At 34.6% G+C, this 27648-nt stretch overlaps 4 protein-coding genes across 5 annotated transcripts; 1 reads left to right on the top strand and 3 right to left on the bottom strand.

Annotated features, from left to right (window-relative positions):
- Nucleotides 1–493: 493 nt before the first annotated feature.
- Nucleotides 494–4687, bottom strand: LOC123311788 (phosphoacetylglucosamine mutase). The gene is made up of 8 exons (XM_044895878.1): nt 4052–4687; nt 3925–3995; nt 3724–3853; nt 3040–3496; nt 2644–2925; nt 1696–1853; nt 1408–1600; nt 494–1186 (listed from the first exon to the last, which is right to left on the bottom strand). Exons 1-8 carry the CDS (start codon nt 4159–4161, stop codon nt 935–937), a joined length of 1653 nt encoding a protein of 550 aa, XP_044751813.1. The 5' UTR covers nt 4162–4687; the 3' UTR covers nt 494–934.
- A 347-nt stretch (nt 4688–5034) lies between these two features.
- Nucleotides 5035–11748, top strand: LOC123311790 (epsilon-sarcoglycan). Of its 2 annotated transcripts, XM_044895880.1 has the most exons (7): nt 5035–5199; nt 6502–6567; nt 6626–7049; nt 7176–7353; nt 7606–7811; nt 8008–8073; nt 11151–11748. In XM_044895880.1, the coding sequence occupies exons 1-7, from the start codon at nt 5145–5147 to the stop codon at nt 11413–11415; spliced, it is 1260 nt and encodes a 419-aa protein (XP_044751815.1). In that variant the 5' UTR covers nt 5035–5144; the 3' UTR covers nt 11416–11748. The 2 variants fall into 2 exon arrangements, with proteins under 2 accessions (XP_044751815.1, XP_044751816.1); XM_044895881.1 differs by lacking the exon at nt 8008–8073 and having other exon boundaries at nt 5045–5199.
- Nucleotides 11749–12511: 763 nt separating this feature from the next.
- Nucleotides 12512–13564, bottom strand: LOC123310929 (histone-lysine N-methyltransferase SETMAR-like). Its single transcript, XM_044894643.1, has one exon. It carries the CDS (start codon nt 13562–13564, stop codon nt 12512–12514), a length of 1053 nt encoding a protein of 350 aa, XP_044750578.1.
- A 2658-nt stretch (nt 13565–16222) lies between these two features.
- Nucleotides 16223–27221, bottom strand: LOC123311786 (conserved oligomeric Golgi complex subunit 5). Its single transcript, XM_044895876.1, has 10 exons — nt 27040–27221; nt 26737–26987; nt 23494–23656; nt 23274–23434; nt 22926–23153; nt 21578–21795; nt 21378–21524; nt 19496–19818; nt 17126–17312; nt 16223–16758 (listed from the first exon to the last, which is right to left on the bottom strand). The coding sequence occupies exons 1-10, from the start codon at nt 27080–27082 to the stop codon at nt 16242–16244; spliced, it is 2238 nt and encodes a 745-aa protein (XP_044751811.1). The 5' UTR covers nt 27083–27221; the 3' UTR covers nt 16223–16241.
- Nucleotides 27222–27648: the final 427 nt, after the last annotated feature.

The following is a 27648-nucleotide window of genomic DNA, read 5'->3' as shown; positions in this document are numbered from 1 at the left end:
TAGATCAATATAATAAATAAAATTTGAACAACAATTGACAAATTAATTAGTAAAAGTTATTTTTGATACGAGGAAGGGCTCCTCGTACATTACACATATAAGAATTATAAGAAAATTCGTTTTGTTAATAGATTATATAATAATAAAACTACTAAATAAATGTCTTTTTCAAAATATCACTCAAAAATTTGTGCTATAAATGCTGACATCAAAATGCACCATCAATTGAGAAAAAAAATGCCAAAAAAAGCAATAATCCCAATACATTAGCAGAAGCCAAATAACTTGATAATTGGAAAAATAGAATGTGATTCATCAAACATTTTCAGCAGCCTTTGTTGAATGATCAATAATAAATGCTATCTCTTACATAACTAAGTACATAATAATGATTTCAAATGAAAGAATTGTGACATATAAATATAAATGCTTAAACCAAAATGTATCTGAACTGGAGTAAATTTTATCACAAATGGCAGTGGAAATCTTCAAAGTAAAAAAAATGACTATCACATCTATTATTTTGACTTGAAAACCGATTTCTTACTCAATGGATGAAAATTGCATTGAATGTAGGACTGAGGATATCTTTCCTCTTCTTACCGTTAAGAATTAGGAAGATTTTAAAATATGAAAATAATTGAGATTTTGAGAGTACCCTTGATTATATATAAAAACTAATAATTTTAAGCCACTTCAGTAGGATTAATAATAATTGATAGTGATGTGTAGTTTTTACACATAAAAAACTCCTAAACTATTTTCGTACAAAAAAGGGAATTTTTTTTCAATATTAGGTTAACAATAGCTTAAAGAAAATAGTATTCTGCATTATTAAAATGGCACCTTCAAATATATTGAAAACATTTTTAAGCTTTCTAAAGGACTAAGAATGAAAGGAGTTCTTCAAAAAAGGTTCTACATTTGAACAAAATTAAAGTGTTGGTTTAGGTCCAATTCCCTCAGCCATTTCATACACCTTCAATGCAACATCCAAAGCAAGCTGATCTGCTTCCTCCTTGATTGCAGCTTCTGCATATACTCTAATCAAGTCTTCTGTACCAGAAGGTCGTACAAATGATCTACCAGCCTTATATTTTTTCACAATATTATCAATTTCCTGTTGTAATCCTTCAGGCTTAACACAAGTCCTCTCGGCATTAGTGGTAGTTATCTTATTGCGATCCTGAAATTAAGAAGATTTGCGATTGATCTGTATACAATCCAACAAGAAAAATATTACAAGATTGAACTGATATTAAAGCAGTTTGGCTAATTTTTATGTAGGCCCAACTGCTGGCAACTTGAAAGGACAGTCAACAGAAGTTGCAATAGCTTCAATATTGACTCTTATCATTGAAAAGTACAGCAATGGAATTATTAAAATACAGAACATCAGCTCTTTACCTTGACAGAAACTTTCATGAGACAATTGGGTAAATCATCATAGCACTTTTCCCAATCTTGAATACTCCAGCCTTTAGAATGTAAAATAGTTTCAACTAGGAGTAAATCTGATAGGGCGTCACCAACAGTTTCGTTGATGAGATCAATAACGGTTTTTATCTTTTCAATTTTACTTTTTGCTTCATTTGATACACTAAAAAATAAATGAAATTTCATTGTTCCAATTTCCCAAACATTAAATATTAATCCTTTTTATGAACATGTACCATCATAAAAAGGTTAACTTACTCAGGAGAACTTAGAGATGAATGAATTTTTTCCTTGAATTCCTTTTTAAATACTACTGTACCATGACCATTTGCTTCGAAATATACACCAATATCATATTTCTGAGCTTCATGATGCAAATATTTTACACCTGTGCAAACAAAAGAGACTGGTATTTTCTGAAATAGATCACGTCTTTAGAATACAAATGGTGAAATCACAGTGGTATATATTTATTTGAAATAAATATCAAATGCAAAGTAGTTATAGCGATAGGAACCATGTTCAAGGTATGCATAAGGGGTTATGCAGTTTCATGTGTAGGGGCAAACATAGATTTCAGAATATCTAAAAAATAGTACAACTTAGTTAACGGTGATTTTCAGAAGATCCCATCTATTTTGTTGTTCTGAATTGAATTGTAGAGCTAAAACATTATGTTTTTATTTGGAAAAATCGATTTATTGCATTATTAGGAAGTATTATTCGAACCTCCTGTATATCTGGACCTACTCTAATGTTATCTTTAAAATAATATTCAATTTCTTTTCGAAAAACCAATTACAAAAAACAGATCAGATCGGAGAAATAAACAGTTCCTCACAAGCTTCCACCTGTAATTTCCTCAAAAACTACTCATCATAGAAATGCTACATGGAATTAATGCAGAAATTGAAAATACATTCGAAAATGAAATAATACAACGTTCCATTTGATATAAGGGAGTTGATATCCCTTTCCAGTATAACCGGAAATCATAAATTTTTGTAAATTTTTTGAAAATGAAGGTTCATCTGCCAAATGTCTTTGTACAGTTTTCAGACAGATCTATTATATATTTATCTGTACACTACCAATGGGCCGGTGGAACATCCTGTACAATGAAGCACAATATTCTTGATATCATAATTTGGTATTTCAAATTATACAAACTTGAAGCATATCCTATAGTTAACAATTTGATCTCACCAGTGTGTTGGTAATATAGTCTGTTGAAGCCCCATTTGCATATGCTGTTTGAACTATACCCAAATTTACACTGAAACCAATGTTTTGTACTAGATCTTTCAAATATTCTGCTATGAGAATGGCTATTCGGTCTCCATCTAACAAATGGAATTTTTCATTTTCATCCAAGTAATAATACATTAATCTGTCTGCATCACCATCAACTGAGCAACATCTCTGACCAACTTCTTTTGGAACCCCATTTGGAAATGTTTGTTTGGTTTTCACATAATCAGCACCACACTTGAAATAAATATGAAATAAAAATTGTGAAATGGTACACTATTACAGATTTTTTTACTTATTTCTCTGAAAATAATACCTACAAAGCCCAAGAAAAATATTATATTAGCTCACCAGATAGTTAAGTTTTCCAGTTCCAATCAATTCATCATTGTACCTATCAATTTTCAATGTTTCACCAAGACACTCCTGAAAGTACTTGATCTTTTTAGCACCAACCCCATTTGCTCCATCATATAATAATTTGTTCTTATAATTATTGAAGTTGAAAGTGTTCCCTCTAATTTTTTTGAAAGCACTGCATAATTTAGTATAATAGCCTTCTTCAGTTGGAGTCCCATATTGATGATGCGTATTCCTACAGTACACAAAATAGTGGAGTTGTGGTGTTGTTACTATGCCATAATCTATAGGTTTTCCTGATAATGCTAAAATACCATCACACAATGCCTTTGCTAGACTTGGACTACTTGGACGAGTATCCTTGCCAACCAAAATTTCAACCCTTTGGGTCATTTCAATTCCTAATTCTGACACTATTTCAGTGATCAATTCCTCAAGCCGATCATCACTATAAAAGAATTATCCAATAAACAGATTAATTACCATGCATTCTGTTCAGATAATGAAAGATTTCTTAGATTTCAAGAAAACTACAAATTTTTCGAAGAAATAAGGAAAGTACTGTTAGTTATTTCTGATTCAAACACAGCATAATTTCTTTTGACTCAAAAGGAGTGAATGTGAGACTAACCAGTATTTTTGTGTTGAACTAAATAAATCATTGAATTTACTCACGCTACATTCGCAAATTTAGTTGCCCATGCCTCCCAGCTTTGTTCCAACATTTCCCCGCAGGGATCTATTAATTTAACACCATTATCTGGTTCTGGATTGTGGGAAGCAGTAATCATAGCTCCAATACATGCTGCAAAACATTCAGGAAATAATTTAGGAACCAGATCGAACTACAAAAGTTCTAGTTTTATATGTTCTTACCCTTCTTGTATCTTGCTCGAAGTACAGCTAGCAAACCCATTCTATACATAACATATCCCAGAGTGTTTGCTCTATTATTGAAAATTATTAGTAAATAAAATCTGTCAGAATCAATAGAAATACTTACTTTGCTCTGAATCCTGCTGTTCCATATTGAACATCGAATTTTTCTGTCTTTGGGTGCATTTCTCTAGCAAAAGCATATACTGTTTTATAATTTGTGTGATTATTAGCCATTTCCCGAGATTTAAATAAAATAAAGATAATAGGATCTTATCTTATGATTGATAGTAGGTACGATACCAAGAGTACATATGTTTTTTGAACACAGGAATATGAATATCAATTGAAGGAAAACCCAGTTCACTGATTAAACTTCGATCTTGCTGGACTGGAAGATTAGCTGGTGCACAACTGTACGGCTGAACTTAAATATGATGAGTAATAAAACAGTCCTCTGAAGGATTTGCACTACTTAATTGATTAAATCACCTTTCACCATCAGCAAAGTTCAAATTAGCTTTGAATTGTAAATAAATAACCTATTTAATAAAAATGAAAGAAAGTGTTATGTTTATGAGAATGAATTGAAATATTTCAACTTTGGATAAATTATATTTTATATTCGACCTCCTCATTTGTGCATTTCCAAATCAAATCAATATTCAGTACTACAAGACAAAAATTGCATTTTTTATGATTTATTTTTAGAATGCGGAGCCCAACGTCATATTAAATTAAATTAATTTCAAATGACAAACGACGTAAAAATCTGTTAACAACTCATTTCAATGTTACTTTTCATCATTATAACGATATTCTCGATTCTTGGCAAAAAATAAAATAAAAATTAACATGGAGTATTCAAAAGTTGATAAAATAGTATCAATGATTTTGTAGCTCATTCTTTGATAGTATTTACATAGTACTTCAGTTTTCAGTTTGAATTTCTACAACACAAGCTGGTATTTTGAAGATATTTCAAAAATTTTCAAAAATGATGTGAAATTTATGAGACATCAGTGAAATTCAAATCAAAGATTACTTCTTTGTTCGAAGCGTGTGTAAAATTTGTGAATCCAAAGAGAAGTCTTCAACTACACAGTATAAAAATTCCCACCTTCGTTTCATCATACTAGATGGCAGCACAATCAATCGCTATTTTCAAACTATATTGATTAGGCAGAAATTTTTATTTTTAGTAGTTTGTTGTGGAAAACATGTATTTTCATCTGATTTACTTACTAATTACCCCCATTTTTGCAGTAGAAGAAAATGTTCGGTAATTATGGAGAACATGCCACCATCAAGAAATACGGATGAAAAATTCAGTACTTACTAATTTTGGGGCGTAGATTGCGAATCCGAAGTCGAAATCCCGTGCAAATGCCTAGTTTTTGAGAAAATAAATAAAAATGGTAACTTCATTCACGTCCCTTCATTTCTTTATATTTGCCGTAAAAACGTATTCGTTCTTGATTTCAGCCAAGTATTTCGTGTAAAGATTCATTTTCAATCATAATTCATGCATTTCCATCCGTTTTTTTACCATTAATTCGGTAAAAACGAGATGTTTACGTTTGCCCACGAAATCGGCCATTAGGGTTATGATGACAGCGAGTGGAGCGTAGTTGCCAGACCGAAAATTTTTCGGATCAGCCAAGAAACCACGGGGAAGTGTGTGCCACCCAGAGATATCTCTCTGGGGCCACCTTTGTCTGCATAGGAGAATGGAAAAAAGGAATGATTTTGAGAGGGAAAAAGAAGGTTAGGTAAGGTTACGTTAGAACTTTTTCTAGCACATAATTGAGGCGAGTACAGCTCTCTCCAAATGATGAGGAAGCAAATAATTGAATAGTTCAAATCTGCGGTTTAGTTCCTGTAATAATTTTATTTTTCGTTTCTATTTCATTATTCAAGCTTCTCCTGTTCATATTTGTTCGTAACCTCACCTAACCTTCTCACAATCATTCCTTCTTTCCATTCTCCTATCCAGGCCCACACCTCCCCGTGGTCTTTTCTGGATGACATTTTCAGCTGTACTCACCTCAAGTATGTGATAGAAAAAGTTCTAACGTAACCTAACCTAACCTTCTTTTTCCTTCTCACAATTATTCCTTTTTTCCATTCTCCTATCCAGGCAAAAGTGGCCCCAGAGATATATCTGGGTGGTCTACATCTCCCCGTGGTATCTTTGCTGATCCGATAAATTTTCAGTCTGGCAACTTCGCTCCACTCGCTGTCATCATAACCCTAATGGCCGATTTCGTGGGCAAACGTAAACATCTCGTTTTTACCGAATTAATGGTAAAAAAACGGATAGAAATGCATGAATTATGATTGAAAATGAATCTTTACACGAAATACTTGGCTGAAATCAAGAACGAATGCATTTTTACGGCAAATATAAGGAAATGAAGGCACGCTAATGAAGTGACCATTTTTATTTTTTTTCTCGAAAACTAGGCATTTGCACGGGATTTCGACTTCGGATTCGCAATCTACGCCCCAAAATTAGTAAGTATTGAATTTTTCATCTGATTTATCCGATGGTGGCATGTTCTCCATAATTACCAAATGTTCTATTGACTGAAGTATTCACTATTACTTTGGATCCTTTATTATTTAATTGGACGTATGAAGGTAAGTGATGTTTAGGCATTGAATAACTCTGGTACCTTGTTATTGTTATTTATTCCAGGTGATCCTGACCAATATGTTTATCAAGCATCTCTTCTGGATTCCCCAGATCTACCTTCATGGATAAAATATGTTTTTAGCGAAAAACATAAGAAAGGGTTTTTGTATGGTGTACCGCCAAATAGAAACATGGCTAAGATTCCGCTTCAAGTAGTTGCATTAAATACAAAAAATTATGATACGAGGATTAGATACATAAATATTCATATCTCCGAAAAATTGAATCCAGCAAAGTTCGAAGTTTTGATGAAAATCGATAATGTTAATGTTGAAGATATATTTGATGTTGAAAGGATGGAGAGCTTGAGAGATATTTTTAGAAAACATTTATGGAAAGATAGCGAAAATGATCTCTATGTTACTTATCTAGAATCTGCTACTGAATTGGGAGCAAGGAAACCATTAGATCCCGATCAAGAAGAGGGGCAAGTATAAATTAAAAATAATTCAATTATTGGTACCTTGTTTCCTTGGAATATGAGTAATGAACATTTAATTGTAAAACAACAAAATCCGAGGTACACCGAATGAGTACTGATTTTTTCTTATAGAATAGTCATAAGACTGGGAAGTCAGTCACCATTTTCAAAGAATTTAAAAGATTTAGAAGATGAGGTCAGACCACTTTGGAAAGGATGGAAGTCCTGTCCTAGAAATTTCAAAAAAACATCAGTGGAGAGATATTTCAGAGATGCAAGAGTTACTCTAGACTGGTGTGCATTCAGATTGGTGAGCATTTTTTTTTAATCTTTCTTGTGTAAAAAGTACCTACTTTTTTCCAAAACATCTTCACTGATGGTTTCATTTGAAACTGTGCCTGGCACTTTTGTGGTCAATCAGTGTTTATTAAATTCTCAAATTATGGGAATATATTGATACAAATGTCGAATATTAACTTCGTTTATTGTGAACAACAAGGATACAATAAAGATGTGTATTCTAAAATAATAATGTTGCTTTTGTAACTCTCATAACTTCCAGATTGATCCAAATAATTCTGCAATGCATCATTCTGGCATGAAAGAAAATGCTTTTTTGAAGGAAAAATGGGAGACCATCACCAAAGACAATATTCCAATAAGAAATTATTCAGTAGATGTCACATGGAGCCTGGTGCTCCCCATTGCACTTCTGATCCTACTGACATTTCTTCTCTCCTTTATACTTTGTTTCTATCATGATGGCATGTGAGTATTCTCTTGACTCTTCTTTTAATTGGCGATTGTTGAAATATTTTTGTTGAATCGCAAGATTTTTATTTTTTGAAGGGAATATATTGAACAATGTGTTCTTTCTTCAAAGATTCTATTTTATTTCCTTACAATATTTCATTGTAAAAATATTTTTTTTTAATTTGATTAGAAAATTGATATATATTTACAGATATGATCAGGCCAGTGAAGATTTTTTCAGTAACTTATTTCATATTTGCACAGATATGTTCGACAGGTAATTGTGTTTGGGTGCTTTGCTTTATAAAAAGAAATTGGTTTTGAACTTTGGATTTCCTATCATTGCAGATTACCTAACAAGCTTTTAAACATATCTGATTATTTTTCATTGAAAGATTTGAAAGTGTATTAGGGGGTTATAATGAAATTGACACTTTTCATTCTACAAATATGAGTATTAATTGCACTTAGGGCAGAAGATTAGATAGAAGTGGCGTTAAGTCCACGCGAACCACAAACACCTTTACCTATATCTATTCTGCAACCTCTTGCAGTTTACTAGTCAGGCATCAAATTCTCAATAAACTTCACTATCTTCCTGGGTGCTACATCCATCACTTGTTCTTATTTCGAAAACTGAAAGCTAAGGCGCCGTAACCTTTTTCGATAGACATCCTCATAATTGCAAAGTAGGTGCTTGGCTTTCCCAGTGACTTCTTGGCGTCAGGTATAATCGGAAACCCTTTCCATTTTCGGCAGCTGATATTTCACAGAGCATTATCCCATGAGTGTGCCTGTTTATTTCCTCATCAGTTATGATTTGATGAGTGAGATAACTCATATATCATATCTTGTTGGTGTCCTGAATGAATAGTGGTAGCAAACAACTCTTTGGTGGTAGCCTATTTATTCCCATTTTGAATTGATGATAGAGATTATACTCTATGGAACGTACACGCTCTAGTGCTGAGTGTTCTGCCAGAGCTGTCAGATGTTTTTTCGGCTGTAGACTGGCTTTTACAGTTGGGGAGTCATTCAGTCTTACTGCTCTTTTTTCTGATGGATGCAATCCATTAGTTGTAATGAATGTTTGAGTGCTGAGTATCAAACATGAGACTCATGAGAACAGTATTCAAGCCGGGTCTCTTGTCTGATTTAGACGACTCAAATAAATGTATGAAGGTTTTCCTAGAATTTAAGACTTCAGACACTGTTGCACATAAAATCTTATTGGTCATCCTTAACAATTAGGGAAAGGGGAATCTCTCATCGTGGATTATTAAAGAATTACCACCGTAATAGAACTAAAGCGATAACCATTTGGATCGAAGATTGTGTTAGTAATCGTATAGGCGGGAGTGCCTCAAGGTACAGTACAACATTTTTGATAAAATCACATGAGGACTATAATCCAATTATTTTCGTAGGTGATTCAAGGAATGCAATTTAATTTGGCCAAAAATTAATTCTTTACTTTCACTATCAATAGTGAAATTCTCCTAGTTATTCAAGATGTGTATTCCCTCTGGGGTGTAGTAAATAAATGTCCATCCATCTCAAGAGTTGGCGAGATAAAACATTTAGGAATCATTGTTATGACATATCTGAGATGGGAAAGACAATCAAAGTCGACAAAAAACTCGTGTATACATTATTCTATCTACTAAGAAACATTTTCAACAAAAAATCGAGGTATACAGGGTAAGCCTTCGAATTGTTCAAATATTTTAACAGAAGATTCTTGAGGTAAAAAAACACCTTTTTTTCCTTTACTATTTTTTCCGAATCGGCTCTGCTTAAAAGATACAGGCTGTTGAAAACAAAAAAATGTTATTTTTAGTTCTATCGCATAAAGGGTTTTATCAAATGAAATGAATTTCGGAATATAGTTTTTCTTCTATTTGATTAATCTCTTTCAATCACAAGATATCACCCACGCCTTCCAGTTTTCTGATTGGCTATATCTTTTTATCAGGGTCGAATCGGAAAAAATGCAATAGAAAAAAAGTGCTTCTTCTAACCTCTAGAATCTACTATTAAAATATTTGTTCGAGTCAAAGACTCACCCTGTTTATAAAACATTTTAAGATATTGTTCGATTGTATGGGAAGGATTAACTAATAAAGCTAGGATGTGTCTGCAAATATGACAAAACAATCTGATGAATGAACTATATTGTGAATTCAACCTAATTATGAATACAAAATATGAGAGCAGTTGGAAACAAGCCACTTGAAATTCCATTTTTCAAAAAGCGTTTAATTTTCTACATTGGGCCTTAGTTCTAAAGTAGGCTACCACTCTATATGATAAAACTATGGAAGGGAAAATGTTTGAAAGAGATACAAAAGAGGTTAAACCTTTTCACCTATGAATCGTGAATTTGGAATTTGCACTTATTTTAACACTTATTTTTTTTTCATCCTCTCCTCCCTGTCTGTGTCAGTGGGGACAAGCGGTATTTTTTGTTTTTTTGCTTCTGGAGAGGTCCATTCTTCATTATTTAGTTTAGTGCTTTATGTTCCCGGCAAGCGCAAACAGTTTGCAGTAGCAGTAAGTGCGATGAGGATGTTGGAATTTTTGCACATTCAGTATACGCAAAAATGTAATTTTTGAACAAATGAATCCTCAAAGAGTGCCTTTTTACGTAAAAGTTGGTGGATTAGATTAGATACACTCATAGCTGTTTTTGACTGTGGCGTGCGGTTGAGTGGCATTTCTATACAAAATATTGAAATATGTTAGTGAAAAGAGTAGTTTGCGATTGGGAGATATTTTCAGTTATCCAGTTCAGCCTACCAATTACTAATTGTTGGTGTATTGAATTACACCAGATTCTTTTGGCCCCACTCGTTTCTTTTAATGAGATCTTTGTTCAAGTAATCGGTTTGTTGGCATCTATAGAGTTGAGATCAATCGGTGCTCAGATTAGGTGAATAAATGTGCTGTCATTCGTTCATCGTTCACAAGAAACATTTCTGTTTTTCTTTCCTTTTCAATACAAGTTGAAGCGATCCAGGCTCGCTTATCACAAACTTTTATTTATTTGTTTGACATTTGAAAATTTATTTTGAGAAGTGAATTCTGTAATGTGTTCTTTCGATACACAAAAATTAACCATAAACCTAGGCTGTGGTCCGTATATACACAATTGGTAACCGAGAGTTACCAGAGCGGTTAGTATGGTTACTATGATGACAGATAATTGCACCGAAGTGTTAGGAATTCGACATATACGGACCACCCACTTACTAACCAAAAGGGACCAAAGTGTATATACGGACCATACGCCTAATTCATTTTCTTCAAGCTAATCAGTAGTAGTAACTAATGGTTGAGTTTTGGTCTTTGCAGATACAGGGATGAATACCCCAATAAGATGCAAACACCTGTGTGCCATAAACCCGCTGTACTGAGTGGATATAAACCTTCAAGTAATTTAATTAAACTATCCCCAGATCCAGCACTGGGTTCTCGTAGTCATACCAACAGCCCTAGCTCCACAATAAATAGAGGAGTCCATTGCAGACCCAGTCCACCACCTTATATGAGACCCAGGTTCAGAACAGATGTCCCCCAAGATGAACAAATCTCAGATGAGAAGAATTGGTATTGCTGAAGCAGCAAAATTGGTGTTTACAGTCATTTCATCATTGGCAATAGCTGCGAATTTGATGTTAGAATGACAATATGATATACTAATAGCTGCTATTTGGTTCTAGCGTTATTCAATTTAAGGAGGCTCTTAGAAGTGAAAAAGATCCGCAGTTGCGTTGAAACCACAAAAACATAATTTGGACCGATTCATTTATTTTATAATCTGGACATATCAAAGATTCCGGGAAAGGCGGTATGAATTGGTCTGGAATGAATGAAAAGAAAGGAAAATGCTGTTTCTGTTATGAGAAAATTTCAATACTATATAATTAAATAATATATACTGAAAAACTGATTGATTACTATTTATCTTGGTCACCTTATCTGTTTTTATGAGTAACGCCAACTCCACAACCCTGTTTTATATGTAGGTAAGATAATTCCTGTTGTATGACTCCTAAACAAAATGATGATTCAAATAATGACCCCATTATTTGAACAAAGAAAGATGTGTGAGCAGGTTTCGGACTGCTTTTCATCCCTTTGCTTTTGGAGTTATAAAGCAGAAATTGGTATTCTACCAATTAAGGAAGTTGATATCTGTTCTCTTCATTTCACATTTCACGTCAATTTCCGGAACATTTTAACCGTTAATATTGATTTATACAAAGAATATGCCACTTTTTGCGTTGAATTAATTTTAATTGTATTGCTGATTTCTAACTAGAACATTTTCAATATTATCAGCGGGTTTCATAAAACATTGACTGTCCGATCAACAATTCGACAGTCACTCGATTTCTAAAACGAAATCGTCGAAAGCTTTTCACTTCTGAATATATTGAAGAAGTAGCAATTGAGAATCATTGAATGGACGTATAAAGGTCATAATTTAATGCGAGAATGGGGTATATTTCTCATCATTGAACATTGATATGCGATACAATAACCACATAGCCACAATTCGTTTAGGGTTCATTATTATTCATTAACCTTCTGTCACGACAAATAAGCAACTAATCGTTTGGCCGGTAAAAATTCGGTGAGTGCTAGCAACTGCACATATTAGGTTGGGGAAAAAGAAATCCATTATTTTTACGTGAACTTCAAGACTTTATTTAACATGTTTTGCATTGTCCGATGTAGGTCAAATATGCACCATTTTGTTCTATAATTTGTTGCCATTTTAATGGAAGCTTCATTATGCCTCTCTCATAAAAGTCTTGGTCCTTATTAGCGAAAAACTCCAGCAATTGATTTTCACACTCTTCCCTTGATGCCAATTTCTTATCACTAAAAAAGTTTTGCAATGCAAGAAAAAGATGGTAATCGCTTGGTGCGAGGTCCGGACTGTATGGTGGATGCATCAAAACTTCCCAACCGAGCTCCTGGAGTTTCTGACGAGTCACTATAGAAGTGTGTGGCCTGGCGTTGTCCTGATGGAACACGACACCTCTTCTGTTGGCCAATTCTGGCCGTTTCTGGTCAATTGCTCGCTTCAGACGGTCCAGTTGTTGACAATAGATGTCTGAATTTAATGTTTGGCCATATGGAAGCAACTCGTAATAAATGATTCCTTTCCAATCCCACCAAACGCAAAGCAGAACCTTCCTGGCCGTTAGTCCCGGTTTGGCCACCGTCTGAGCTGCTTCACCGCGCTTTGACCACAATCGCTTTCGCATAATGTTGTCGTATGTGACCCATTTCTCATCCCCAGTCACCATCCGTTTAAGAAATGGGCCGATTTCATTACGTTTGGCCAAGGCTTCGCAGATGGAAATTCGATCCATCATGTTTTTTGGTGTTAATTGGTGTGGCACCCAAACATCAAGCTTTTTTTTAAACCCAGCTTTGTGCAAATGGTTTAAAACTGTTTTGTGGCCGATCTTTAACTCCTGGGCGATGCTACGACTACTAACATGCCGGTCCACTTCGATGATTTCAGTGACTTTGTCGACATTTTCGACGACGGGCCTGCCTGTGCGAGGGGCATCCTTAACGTCAAAAATACCCGAACGGAATCGACGAAACCAAAATTGCGCGTAATTAGCTGTTACAGTATCGGGACCATTATAAACACTATTCACATTTTCAGCCGCCTGACTTGCATTTTCGCCCTTATCAAAGAAAAACTGTAAAATGTACCGAATTTTCTCTTTGTTGACTTCCATCTTTAACGCCGTGTAACTCAGAACTGAATGGACAAAACAAAAAACTGCAAACGAATTCTTTTAGTGCGAACTGTTACCTTGACAACGAGCATAAATTTGAAATTGTTTGATCGATAATTTACGAGATATCGATCACTACAGCCATCTACCGAAAAAATAATAGATTTCTTTTTCCCCAACCTAATATAAAACATCGGCCGATTTTATACTGATTTTCACCTGAAACTTAACTGAAATGGACAAAAGAATGAGTTTGATAAGTAAGTAAACCTTTTTTCTCATATTAAAAAAAATGGTGAAAAAAAAACCGGAAACTTTTGAAAGTGTTTCACAAATGTTAACATGCTTAGAGGGCAGGACGATCATAGAGACTGTTTTGTATCAACTGACTGAAGTCATATAGAGAACTCTTAATTCGAAGGAATAGCAATGTGCGCTTTCCTGGAGAGATTTCGGGCCTTTGACAACACAACACTCAAAAAGCGAGGGGTGAATGATGCCTGTATAAAAAGGAAGTATAAGTGTTGACGACGAGGATCGCTGGAACACCGATGGGTAATCAATCCAGCTAGCGATACACTTCCAGGCTCTTGATTCTCAAATGTGTAGGAATGCCATCCGATGGAAAAAAGGGACATTTCCGATGAAAAATTTTAAATTCTCTACTTCGGACTATAGAATTTCAAAATATTTCTTCACATTTCAAAGGAACTGCTTTCAATGCTATTCATCATGGGATCATGTTCCAATAGGATCCAATTTCTTCAGATTCGAAAATCGAGCTCTGCTAAGGAGGTTAGTAGTTGACGAACTACTACACAGGCTAGCGAAGCTTGGCTTCGAATCCTTTTCTTTGCTGATGACATAGAATCATTGAGCAGTGTAGGTGAATCGACCAAAACTAGGGTCATTGTATAAAGACTAGTAGACCTCAGAGCTTTGATGGTCTGATTAGTCGTGCGACTGTAACCCTCAATCAACGTTATGATTGTGAGACCAATCATGCTCCAACATGGGTTACAAAAGAAGAAGGGGGAAGTAACTTAGGGTCATAGACATATAGACATGGACTGTGCCTTTCCTTTCTATCTATGCATGAAATACGGTCAAAAAAAGTGACAGAGAGAAACGCACGTCGGGAATGCAGTTGTCTCTTTCTAGAATTTTGATTGGTCTACAGTCACCTCTATGTGAACATTGTGAACAAAAAAGAGACAACTGCATTCCCGACGTGCGTTTCTCTCTTTCTATAAAAAAAGCCAATTTCATGCTGACATTGCTCAGTCCATGTCTCTATGTCTATGCTTAGGGTTGACAACAGTTGGGTTCAAGATGAAGAAAGACACAAGTTTTTACTATTGGACCCCTTCATTTTGTTGAGTAAACGTTTGGAGGGAATGTGAAGAAATGATCAGTGTAATACGCGTATATAATGATCCCAATTTAAAATGTTCGTGCTCACAATATTTCGTTGAGTACAACTTTCATTCAAAGATTTTTTTCACGCAAAGTTGCTAAAAATTGTCCTTTTTGGATTGACGAGGATTATTGTTATTATAAATTGAACCGCGATCGTTGTGACTCTATTAGCCTTTCAGGAACTGCGACCATGTAGATCTTTTGTTCTCTACCTTACTCATTCGTAGCCAAGGAGGTCATCAATGATGTTGATAAAACCGACAACATCTTTAGGGGCCTTGGCCGTTACCTCGTGAGTATCCAGGAACGGCTTCCCAATATAAATGGTTCATAGGCCAGCCAGCTCTGGACAGTTGCATACCATGTATTCAGCTGTTTCTGCATCTGCTGACTTTCCCATATGGTACAAGTCATATTTGTACCGACAGTGCCCTGCCCGCAGTCGGTGAAATCATCAGGAATTTCTTTGAATAAGTAAGTCCAGGAATGTTTCTTCAGAGGGTTTTTTTGTTGTTCAAGTTCAACTCCCATTGTTGAACCGCTGCCTAATATTGGTATTTTCCAAGACCACAGAAAGGCTCTGGTCCAGCAGGTGTTAACTTTGATGTTTTTTTGCAAGTTCAGAGGCTTTTCCATTTCCTTCAACACCACAGCGTTCTGCTACCCGTAGTAGAGTACTTTATTGCCTCTGGTCAGTTGCTTTATGGTATTACGGCACTCCCATGTAAGCAGAAATTCCTGGCAGTGTGTTTCCAGGGATCTCAGCGTGGCCTGGCTGTCCGTGGCGATATAGATATGCGCCCCTTTATGGTTCATTTTAAAACACTCCTGACTCTCGAGGATAAGCTTATGAATTCAACAGTCAATTAAATTGAGAAATGTAAATCCATGCAGAATTTTATATTCTTCAACTACAGTGACATTTTCCGTACGATACTTGGTTTGTAAGGTATGACCAGAAAACCGGGAAAAGTCGGAAAATTTTGAGGTTTTTAGCTATTTTCGGCCTGAGCCGGTTCTACAACGAGATAGCAAACTTCAGATCGTATTCAGCACCCCAAAAAACACAATTCCGTTGAAAAACCTTCTACCGCACTGGTGTTACCAAAAAACTACCATTTCATATGACTAAGATATCGCATGAGATTCTGGAGGTCACAGCAGTCCGATAAAAGACTAATGTTATTAACAGCTATTATTCTAATCAAGTTGACAGGAAAAGAATAATGAGTCCTTTTCCTATAATACCATATTGAATTTATTTATTTGCTTTTATCACTTTTTCAAGAAATTGGGACATAAGGGGATATACTGGATCATAATTAACAGAATTTTTTTGTCTTATCAAAGCTTCATACCTCTGCAGAGCGCCAGCCATCAAATCTAACCTGTCCGATTCGGACTGGTGCTGATCTAACCAAGCAGACAATTTCTGCAAAGACCATCCTGTGTTTTGATGAGGACTTGCCAGTTCTGTTCCTGCATGAGAAAATAGCAACAACAGAACGGTACTTGGAGGCACTATACTCCCTTCAGTATAACTATCAATGATTTCAGTGGGAGATAAAGTTATCAGTGAGGTCATTGCTTTCAGAAGTTTATAGGGTCTACCAAGCTCTGATAAATTCGGACATAAAATTTTCAATGCAGACTCTAGATAAACATAATCTGCCCTCAGCCTCTGTCTTCCTCCCTCTGTTATAGGAGAACTTGGTCTCAATAAGGTTGTGTGTCTAACGAATAGTTCAATGCATCTCATAGCTATTTCGCTACACCTAAAATAAAGAAAGTAAACTGTTATGCTATGAAATCAGAAAAATATGTTGAGACATAATCTAGAATAATCCTTTTAATTTGGTTTATATTTTCAAGTAATTGATTTATAAAAATAAATGAATATAAGATAAGTTAATGAGTTATTTTTAATTACAGCTGATCCGTATATAGATCAAATATCAAAAGTTAAAAATAAAAATCTCTCTAGAATATTTGCTCATACACTAATGAGTATTTTTAGTTAATTGAAATTTGTGTGAAAATTTCTGAATTAACTAATAATTTAGATAAATTAGTTTTCCATCCCCACATTTCCCTTCTAATTACGATTTCTCTAGACTACAAATTAATATTGTATGAACTTACTTTGAAAGCAATACTTCTTTGTTCTCAAATTGAGCCAAATAAGTATTGAAGACTCGAGTTATGAACTGACCCAATTCTCTCATATACGGACTACAAGATGTTTGCTTGTTGACAGCTGGCAACTTGGTCCAATCAGCTTCAACATGTATGGTAACAATAATAGTCTCCACTGTTGAATTGATAGAAACTGCAAAATATCGATCGAATGATGTTGATACCACGTTCGCCACAAGTACCCATAAAATTATTCATTAAAGTTTCAATTTCTCACAAGCACCCAATGAGTAATGCACCAAGAAGTCAATAAGAAATTTTCCTTTGAGATTTTGGAAACAAAGGTTAAATATCAAGATTCAGGAATATGATAAAATTTATAAATTTTTTCAACGGAATTCTCTCAAATAATCTATTTGACTTGCGCCATACACAGATTCGAAGAAAGGGAGAATTTTATTCACCATGGACATGGGTCTAATATTGGGTGGGGAGACAAAATGCGAGACATCCTTGATCTTCATAAGGAAAATATGTAAAGAAAGAAAAGTATCATTTATCAATCAAATTCTCGATTTAACTGGTACACAAATCTAGATATACCTCGCCGTTTTAAGGTTAAAACCAAGGTTTAATAAACTGCTCCACATGAGTTAGGGATATTGACTCAAATTGCAAAAAAATATAGTTAAAATAAGATTTTTGTGATGAAAATTCATATCAATATGATTTAAAGTTGCAAATTTATTTTAGCCTGTAGGTCTTCAGCGTATATAGGATGGTTAAGAAAAATCGAGTAAAATAACGAAATTTTTTTCCCAGGGAATTCAAGCATTTTAAGACTATCAATACAATGTATGGCCTCCACGGGCATCAATAACATTTTGACATCTTCTTTGCATACTACACACGAGGCTGTTGAACATTTCTTGAGGAATTTTGTTCCATAAGCAGGGCAGAAGCTATCTCAGATCATTTAAGGATTCCTGGGTAGGTTGATGATTATCCAATCTTCTTTGGATCATATCCCATGCATGTTCTATGCAATTCAAATCTGGTGAGTGCAAAGGTATTGGTAAATGTGGAATACCAAGCTCCTCGCACGCATTCTCAACTATGGCTGGACGGTGCGGTCTAGCGTTATCGTTGAAAATTTTCACCAATAGCAGCGTGAAAATTTGGCACAACATTGTCAATGACATGCTCCCTATAGTGTAAGGCGGTCATATTCCCAGGAGAAATGTGTAGATCTGTGCGCCCGTTGAAACATATCCCGGCCCATACCATAACACTACCCCCTCGGAATGTATGGACTTCTTGGACATAGCGACGATTACGGGGTATGCGTGGGATTATCCATACCCTTATTCTTCGAAAATCTGAAAATCGTCCATATCTGGATTCATCAGTGGAATGGACACTACGCCATTGATCGTTCCAATTGATATGTTTATTCCAGTCTATGACGCTTATAGTCACGTGTTAATGGAACTCCTCTTAATGGATGTCTAGAACCTAGATTCACCTCTCTCAAACGTCGTCTGATGGTTTCGATGGAAACTTGGACCCCATCTACATTTTGAAGAGTATTCCGTAGCATTCAACACGTAGATGTAGGGTTTCTTCTCGTCGAAACGGTGATGAAAGGATCCTGAGCAGGTGTTGTTTTTCGTCGCCCACCAAGCCTTGGTCTTTCCAACACGGAACATGTCTCCCTGAACCTATTCTAAAGTCGAGATATCACACTTTGGCTGACTTGGAGCCTTTCCGCTACAAAAACCTGAGTTAGGCCACCCTGTGGCATTCCGATAGCCCTATTAGCCTCAGCGTTTGTTAATTCACATCTTGGCATTTTCAGAAAACTCGTTTCAAATCGAAGCCCTTGATAAACTGACTTCATTTCAAAATAAGAACATTCATGAAGCATATGCAAAGAACCAAACTTCAGAAAAAAGGCGACCAGATTGAGTAAATGTCTCATACTGATTTTGATCGGATCGATTCAAGTTGTTATTCAGTTTTAAATGATTTTACAGCGATATTATCGAAGATTACATACTTTTAAAAACGATTGAATTCGATATCCCTAACTCTTGTTGAGCAGTATATTTATGATAAGTTCGAAATGCCACTGCACTGATTTTCAGCAAAATATTTATGTGTGCATATGATAGATCAATATGTTGAAGTTTGCAAGTGTATGATGATCCCATAAGTTACTGATGCTTAAAATTAGTCACATTCGTACTGTAAAGGAATATAAATGTTATATACATTTATGTTTTTTTTTACAATTTAAAGACACTTTCACTTTCTTGTATCTTGCCATGTATCTGCTTATTATTGGGAATAAAGGTGAGAATAAAAATGACTCACCTACAAGTGGTTGCATAATAGCTCCACTGAGAACATCAATACCATTTAATGCATCATATATTATCTCAATTTTCGAGTTTGACAAGCTTTCATTCATATTAGATAATATCCTTTGGATTTGCCTCTGAAAATAATTGAGACGATTGGCGAGCTGTACATTTTTTTGTTGTCCTATATTAGCGTTTCCGCCGATGACCTGTGCGGAGTCTGGACCAGTATCTAGTTGTTGTTCAGTTTTGACGGCAAACATCTTGATACATTTCGATACGTTTTTGCTGATCTTTCTACTTAGGTTTTCCTCGATTAGAGCCACGCTCAAATTACTGGAACAAAGGAGAGGTATTTAAAATGAAAATCTAGAAAGCGGTAAATAACTGGTCTGGAAAACAGATGAACACTTCGGATATGGAGTTTAATCAAAAAATTATTTATTTATTCCATCCAAGAGAGCCAGCTGCACAAATTATTCTTAACAGGAGTAGAAAGTAGAGACAAATTTTGGCGTAATTGGCGCGTAACGGAACACCTAGTTCGTAAACAACCTAGCCGGAAATTACAGTCAACAACTGTGGTTACTGGACTTCTCATCTGCTCATGCGCAGAATGAGAAATCACTAGAAGCAGCAGGGTTTACTCAAAAGGTAGCTGAATACCCTACTATTATTACGATAACATCTAACTCTTCAATGAACGACCTAAGAAGCAAGTTGTGGGGGATTACCCAAAAATTCCCATATAATACGAGCGCCACTCACTCGCACATTGGTTCCCTTTTTTCTTCATTTTTCTTCCGGTCTTTAGGATCACCTGTATCATGTACAATTGCGCCAAGAAGAGGCGACATGGGAAATCAGAAGTTTTCGCCTACTCGGGAGTTGTCCCGCAGTTTCGTACATATGGGGTATGTTTTAAAAAATTACCCTTTATTTTCAACAGGTGGCAGAACTCGGCAAAGTGAACCATTGCACCAAAAACTGCCTAGAAAACATTCAAAATGACGAAGTTGAAAAGTCACCGATTAAACAGAAGGTTACTTTCATTATCAGAAAACCATCTGCAATCGAGGGTAATCCATGTTAATTTATCCCGGGATACTTAATCCGATTTTGTTTCTAATGCAAGTGAATAAAGTGATGACCGGCCGTTCGATCTTCGGGAATAAAAATTATTGACGAAACATATTCCCTATTACTTACATTAGGCGATTTTTCGTGAAATGTGCACCGGTGAACATCGAAAGTAAAAAACTCACCAGTAAAATTGATCAAAATGGTGACCATTAAAAAAAATAGTCTTGCCTGGCGTAATAATGAGTGACTATACATGCACCAAATATCATATCAGTTCCTCTACATGTAACTTCAAAATCACCTTCTATGTAAAATCTGAACGTACAGGCCATAAAATTGGCTCAGACAAACAGTATTTAAATACCCTTGAAACCTTATACACCAGTATACCTACACTCATAAATTTCTCTTACTACACAATTCAACAATTTTAAAATAGAGACCCAGTCTCTTGATAAATTCTGGAAACAGATTAATCAATTCTCACCAAATTCAATAGGCTATGCAATGCTCCAGAGGGTGCACTCAAAACCCACTCAATCGTGTCAAATTTGTGCTCCATAGCTTTAAAGTTTCTATCTGCAGCATGTTCCCAATAGATTTGTGCACTCTGAAGTGTAAATTGTTTTCGAAAATTATTCAATATTGAGGCATATCTCTGCTAGGAACTGGAGCAACTCATAAACCATAAAATAATAATGCTTATGCTGCTCAAGCATATTATTCGAATTTTGAAATCAAAAATTTGTGAACACTCTTTTGACATAACATTGAAGATTCGATCTGTACTGAAATTATTTTTTAGGACATACCTTGATATAATACGAACAATCTTGTCTATGTCATCAGTAGAAGGTGCAACACAATTTTCTACTGAAAACATTTCCTGGGTAGGATCTAATAATGTAGTGAGTGATGTTGACAAATAAGCAGTTTCACATTTCTCCAAAACTGTTCGACTGAAAGCAAAATGTTATTTCATAGTTCAATTCACCTAACATAGATAACTTACTCAAAGGTGAAATATTCATAATTAAGTTTTTTTGATATATCTAGGTAACATCTGAGCAGTCTAGGATAATCTTCTTCTAGCATTTGTTGTATTGAATAGGGCGCAGCATTTATTTGTTCTTGTATTATTTTACCTAACAATGACCAGAATTTAGCTGCTACTTCTATTTCTTTATCTTGAAGATTCAAATTATTTAGACAGCTTTGTAGAAATTTTACCTAAAAATATTAGATGTTACTGGTATGACTAGGTTATGTACTATTATAGATTAGATCTGAAAGATGTTCCTATTAAAGAAATTCGTAGAGCTAGACATAGAATAAAGGACCCACAACCCTCTTAATGGAAAATGGCTTTTGATTATACTCTAGATATTGACCTGCTTGGAAAGTTTTCCGTGGCAAAACAAAATTGCAGGTACAGTTTTCGAGATACAGATTGTCAAAGATGAAAAAATAATTTTTTGGCTCAGAATTTCACAATTCGAAGAATTGATAAAACGCCAAGTAATGTGAGAGTATGACTCCTCAAGGATTGTACAATGTGACAGTCTTTTCATCCGTTTTAATTTTTTGGTTTCTGGTCTATTACAGGGATGATCAATGATATTATTTCAATTTGATTGAATTTAAATCAACCAGTGTGAGTTCAATGATGAAACTGAGGATTCAAGTCATTCCAGAATTCCCGAATTTTCATCATGATACCAACAAAATCGGATTTAGTTGAGCAGAAAATGCATGTGCATATAACTGGACCTTTTTTCACATGAATAAATCATTGATTGTAGTAATTTTTTATTTATTAACTATTATTTTCTAGATATAGTGTCATTATTGTACAATAAATTTGAAAAAAAATCACTTTTACATTCTTTTCAGTAACTTATAAACATCTAAGAATATAATTGGAATATCAGGGATACATGTTCAGCGTATTTTTCCTATACATAGTGGAAGTGGCCTATAGGGATACTGATAAAAATATGCACCAACCACTTAACCTCTTGAGTGGTGTTGAAACAAGTCAGTACATAGAATCTTATATTAAAATCCAAAAACTTTCATAAGATTAATTGATTTCCAATGGCTTAGTGTGATTCACTCATTTATAGTGCATTTTGTACAACAGAGAGATAAAGGCCCGTTTTTACATGAGGTAAAGATATACAGGCAACAATGAAATCCGAATCTGCATAAGTATGCAAATGGGTTTAAATTCTTAACCAAGTAGCGCCCATTCGCAATTTACCTTGATGACAGGCCTGAAGGTCCAGTATGTCAAGCATGTGGTATCACTCACCTGACTGGAAGGCACCTTATATTAAAAGGCTATTTCAATAACTCACTTGTTTGCAATGCTGATGGATATCCTCACTGAATGCTTTCTCTAATTCTGTCCAAATTTTTGTTCTGAATCCTTGTGAAGATGAAAGCGAAATTCTACCTTGACCTGCTTTGGATTTAGTATTAGAAGCTGACTCAAAGGCATAGGTTATACTCTGTTTGCATTCTGACAAAGTTGAAGATATGAGGTTATCTAGAACCTTGTTTATAGTTCCCAAGTTTATAAAAATCTGAAAATGTAATGGGTGTTATATCATTAGTAAAAATATTTATCATTCAATTCATTTATTTTATGAAAAAGATGAACTGACAAGCAAGTTTTTATTGTTAACTTTATAATGATCCCTTACTTGTAAGGCAGATGTAGTTTGCACTGAATTTTCATTGATTATTCCTTGATTCAGAGACACAGTGGCTAACTGCACAACTTTCTGCTGCTGTGTTCTTATATTTCTTAATTCTGCAGTCACCGTGTGAATATCTTTCAAATCTTCATCTGAAGCTAGTTGCTCTGAAAAATTAAACTTTAATAATATTAATAATTAAAAAAAATATAAAATTCAGCTTTACCTAATTCCTGAAGAATCAAAGCTTTTTGACTTGGATCACTTGTATTACTTAGTCTTTTGCTCAGTTGTTGAATCCTACTAACTTGTCTCAGAATGTGACTAGCCAGATGTAATCTTCCTAATACTTGAGTATGCTTGCTAAGAGCTTCATAGGGCACATTTATCTATAAAATGTTTCCATTAAATCAAATATCTCACATGATCTTAGTTATTAATGAGAGATATACAGGCTGTGTCAACAGAGCTCGAAAACTCTAAGAAATTTTGTACTAGGAGAACTTTGGCGGAATTGACTCTAATTTGCTCCTAAGCTAGAATTATGCTACTTTATAGGGTGATTTGAAAGTGGTGAAACATGATACCACCCTTCTCATTCGAATGAGAATACTCAATTTCATATCAAAATCTTATTCTGAGTCTACATGAAATTCTGATTTCGAACTACCCCACTTTTCATAATGTTTGTGTACCTTTTTGAGGTATGCCACTTTTTGGAAATCCATTTGAGATAAATTTATGATTTTTTTTAATTGAATTCCCAAAGAGTTTTTAAGTATCGGGTTTTCGTATCTAAGATGACCTTTAAAAAATGTCAATAAGTCCATTGTCTCAAATGGAATGCCCTGAACTTTTTTTAATCTGTTGTCTTCATTTTTATGAAAACATTTCTGGCCTTAACTAAATCTAAAAAAGTACTCATTTTAGGCCTAAAATGTTTCTCAAATGAATTTTGAAAAATATTTTTTTTAAGCCTAAAATGTTTCCATAAAAATGAAGACACCCACTAGGGTATCCAGTAGACAAAATAGTTCAGGGCATGTCATAGGAAAAAATGGACTTAATGACATTTTTTAAAGGTCTTTTTCGAAAAATTGCACTGAAGCAGACTTGAAAACTCTTTAGGAATTCAATAAAAAACTCATAATTTATCTCGAATAGTTTTCATGGTTATGATCTCTAGTTAAAATCATCATAAACATGAAATTTGTCGAAAAAAGTAGCCTACATTAATTAGGCACACCATTGGGGTATTTCGAAATAAAAATTTCAAATGAGGGACATAGGTCAAGTGACACCTCATTTTAAAAGTATTTAAATTTCCTTCGTAGACAGTCGGAGTCGGGTATCTCAGTAGTTTTGCACAAAAACCATTTTTTGTTCTGGGGCCCGATTCTCGAATGTGTAGGAATTAGATCCTATAGGAACTTGATCCCATGCTTTCAGTTCCCATAGGAAATCATAATTTGACGTGATACCTATTCTTGAATTCGATGGAATAGTTTTTCCTAGATGATTGACAGAGTGAGGTTTGTCGATGATAGTATCTTGTCCTTTAACGAATACACCAATGAAAAATATGTAAATTATGTTGGTAATATGTAACATATTCTGTGGTATGTAGTTTTGAGGTTATGTTATTTTGTCATTGAACTCAATGAATGAAAACTTCATGATTTGTGTTCAATGTGTTTTGATATATTTTCATTACTTCTTGTTCATAATACATAAGATAATACATAAGACAGCTAAGAAAAAGGGATAGAAACGGAAATAAAAAAGATCGAAGAGGGGCCAGTATCAATAAGGAGTAGAAAAAACTTCTCATTGAAATAATGAAGGCGTCTGAGGACTTGAGAGGCCATTGGCGAAAAGGCATGTACTAAATAATTATATATGTACAATGTACATACGTATATGTATTATTAAGTCAGCATTAAGTTTTCAGATTAGTTTGATGAAATGTTATTTCTTGTTGAGTTCAATCATTTAATATTCAGATTCTTGTTTTATTGTTACATAGTCTTCCTGTTCCTCAATTGTTGTATAATAATTTAGTTTACAATGATAATATACGCTGAATTTTCTCTCTCTACTGTTTGTTTTGTTCTCGAACATAAAAAAATATTTCAGGATTAGGGGTGAAATAATAAAATAAATGTGATGAAATGAATATGTTCGATATAAAACTGTAACATCCAAATTCAGAGGAAATAATTCCGAAATGGTCGTTACGGTGAGATGATTACTTTTCCTCACGTCACATTTTGGAGCTCCCTGAGTTGAAAGAGTCTTTGAATATTTTGTGTTGTGAAGAAAATCTTTCGAAAGTGTTTGGTGATTGTTATGATGATCAGTTATCGTTGCGGAGTTTGCAACGCAGCTCATTCCATGTGTTGATGACGACCAGCCAGGCACATTTTAAAAGATTGAATGAATGAATATGTTCCTAATCTTAAATTCCGAAAAATATTGATTCGCGAAACTGTTGAAATGAAAACATAAACGTCAAACGACCCTGTAACGTCAAAATTTTCCCAGTGGAAAAAGCTCATTCCCATAGAAAAAACCATTGGAAGCAGTTCCTATGAAATGTAAAGGAATATGTTCCCATACTTCAGTTCGAGAATACAGAAATTGAAAATTTCATAGGAAATGTCATTTTTTTCCTATAGGATTGCATTCCTACACATTCGAGAATCGGGACCCTGATAGTTTTATTTTATTATGTACAGGGTGGGCAAAATTGGTGATACCTGAACTACAACTTTTTAACCCAATGAGATAGAGGAAAAATCATAGTACGCCACAGGATTGCTATAAAAAAAGTGTCTGTATGATGTTTTCATTTCAATATCCTAGCAGAGAAACGGAGATAATGACCAAATTTGAAATTTTAATTTTGACCTATAACTCTAAAACAAACGAAGATAGAGGAATGCAGTTGATGGCATTATTAGTTTCTCGAAAAAAGATGACCGTAATGTGCCATGAATTTTTCCCTATCTCTTTGGGTTGAAAACGTTGGAGTTCAGGTATCACCAATTTTGCCCACCATGTACAAAAATAGAAAGCATTCTTATGAATTTTAAATGTTTAAATTGAGGCCAATTCTCAATTTTTGGCAATAACCAAAACCAGATTTGGAATTGAGGTATATTTTGTGAGACCTCTAGTTTCTAATTCAAGTTTCTGGGCTTTTTAGATTCAATCTTGTCAGAATTTCATCTGACATTTCGCCTACAAATGAGGAAGATACCTACAGGAGAATTCCTGTCTAAGATTAAAGCTCACCAGAATGTTACTCTGAACATCAGTGTTAATAAATTGTTGGAAAACCCTTTTCACATAGAGACTGAAATGAAGTACTGAAAACGGATCTCTTACTAAAATGATGAGCAAGATACGATTTTACTTTTTCAATCTCTTCCATTCATAACTACGTTTCAGTTGTTTCAATATTCACCTGATTTCTTAATTTTTCAGCGTTTGCAACCAAATTATATACATGGCTATTCATTAAACTCAAAATATTTTCTAGTTTTGTTGCGTGATCAGCTTGTTTCAGAAGATCTTCATATTTATCCAAAACACATTTTTGTAATTCTTTAGTTATCGACTCGATTCCTTCGCCGAGTTTTTTTACTTTATCACTTATTGCTATATGATCGCAGAACTCAGAATTAGAATCCTGGCTCAAGAAATGACTGAAAAAATCTGAAAAAGGTATGATATCATACAATGGTGAGAATTTTTAATTTGGAATTACCATCATTTTCTAATTGACCAATCAGATCTACTTCACCTTCCATATTTTCAATAAAACATAAGCTTTTCAAACATATTAGGGGCGAAGTTCACCTAAATCGGAAAATCAGCCTAAATTTATTTTATTATTTATCAATAAGAAACGTCAGTTTACTGATGTTGATATCGAAATTTGAGGTTGAAGTTTGACGATTTGAGCAAAGAGTAACAACTCTTTGATTTGAGGTTTGTTGACGTTGTTCAGAGACTTTCTCTATGACTCTATGAGACTTTCTCTATGACGTTGTAGTCTCTGGTGTCTACCACAGAACACTACTACTCTTTGATCAAAATGGCCATCTGGAATCTTCATTGAACTCTATGGGAACCATAGAGTTCAATGGGAATCTTACAAAATTTCATATGTTTCTGCAAATGGCCCTCGAATTAATATTTTAACTAGCCTTAGGGTCTTGATCTTGAAACACAGATGGTGCTCACATCACTTTAGTCGTACAGTGGCAGTGGGCAAAGCAAAGATTAATCTCAATAATTTCTAATCTTTGACCATGGGGCTATACAGGATGGGCCATCCATAACATTCCACCCCGAATTTTGAGATTTAGGATGG

Source organism: Coccinella septempunctata, chromosome 4, assembly GCF_907165205.1.
Source record: "Coccinella septempunctata chromosome 4, icCocSept1.1, whole genome shotgun sequence".
NCBI classification, from domain to species: Eukaryota; Metazoa; Arthropoda; class Insecta; order Coleoptera; family Coccinellidae; genus Coccinella; species Coccinella septempunctata.
This window is presented reverse-complemented; position numbering and strand designations above follow the sequence as displayed.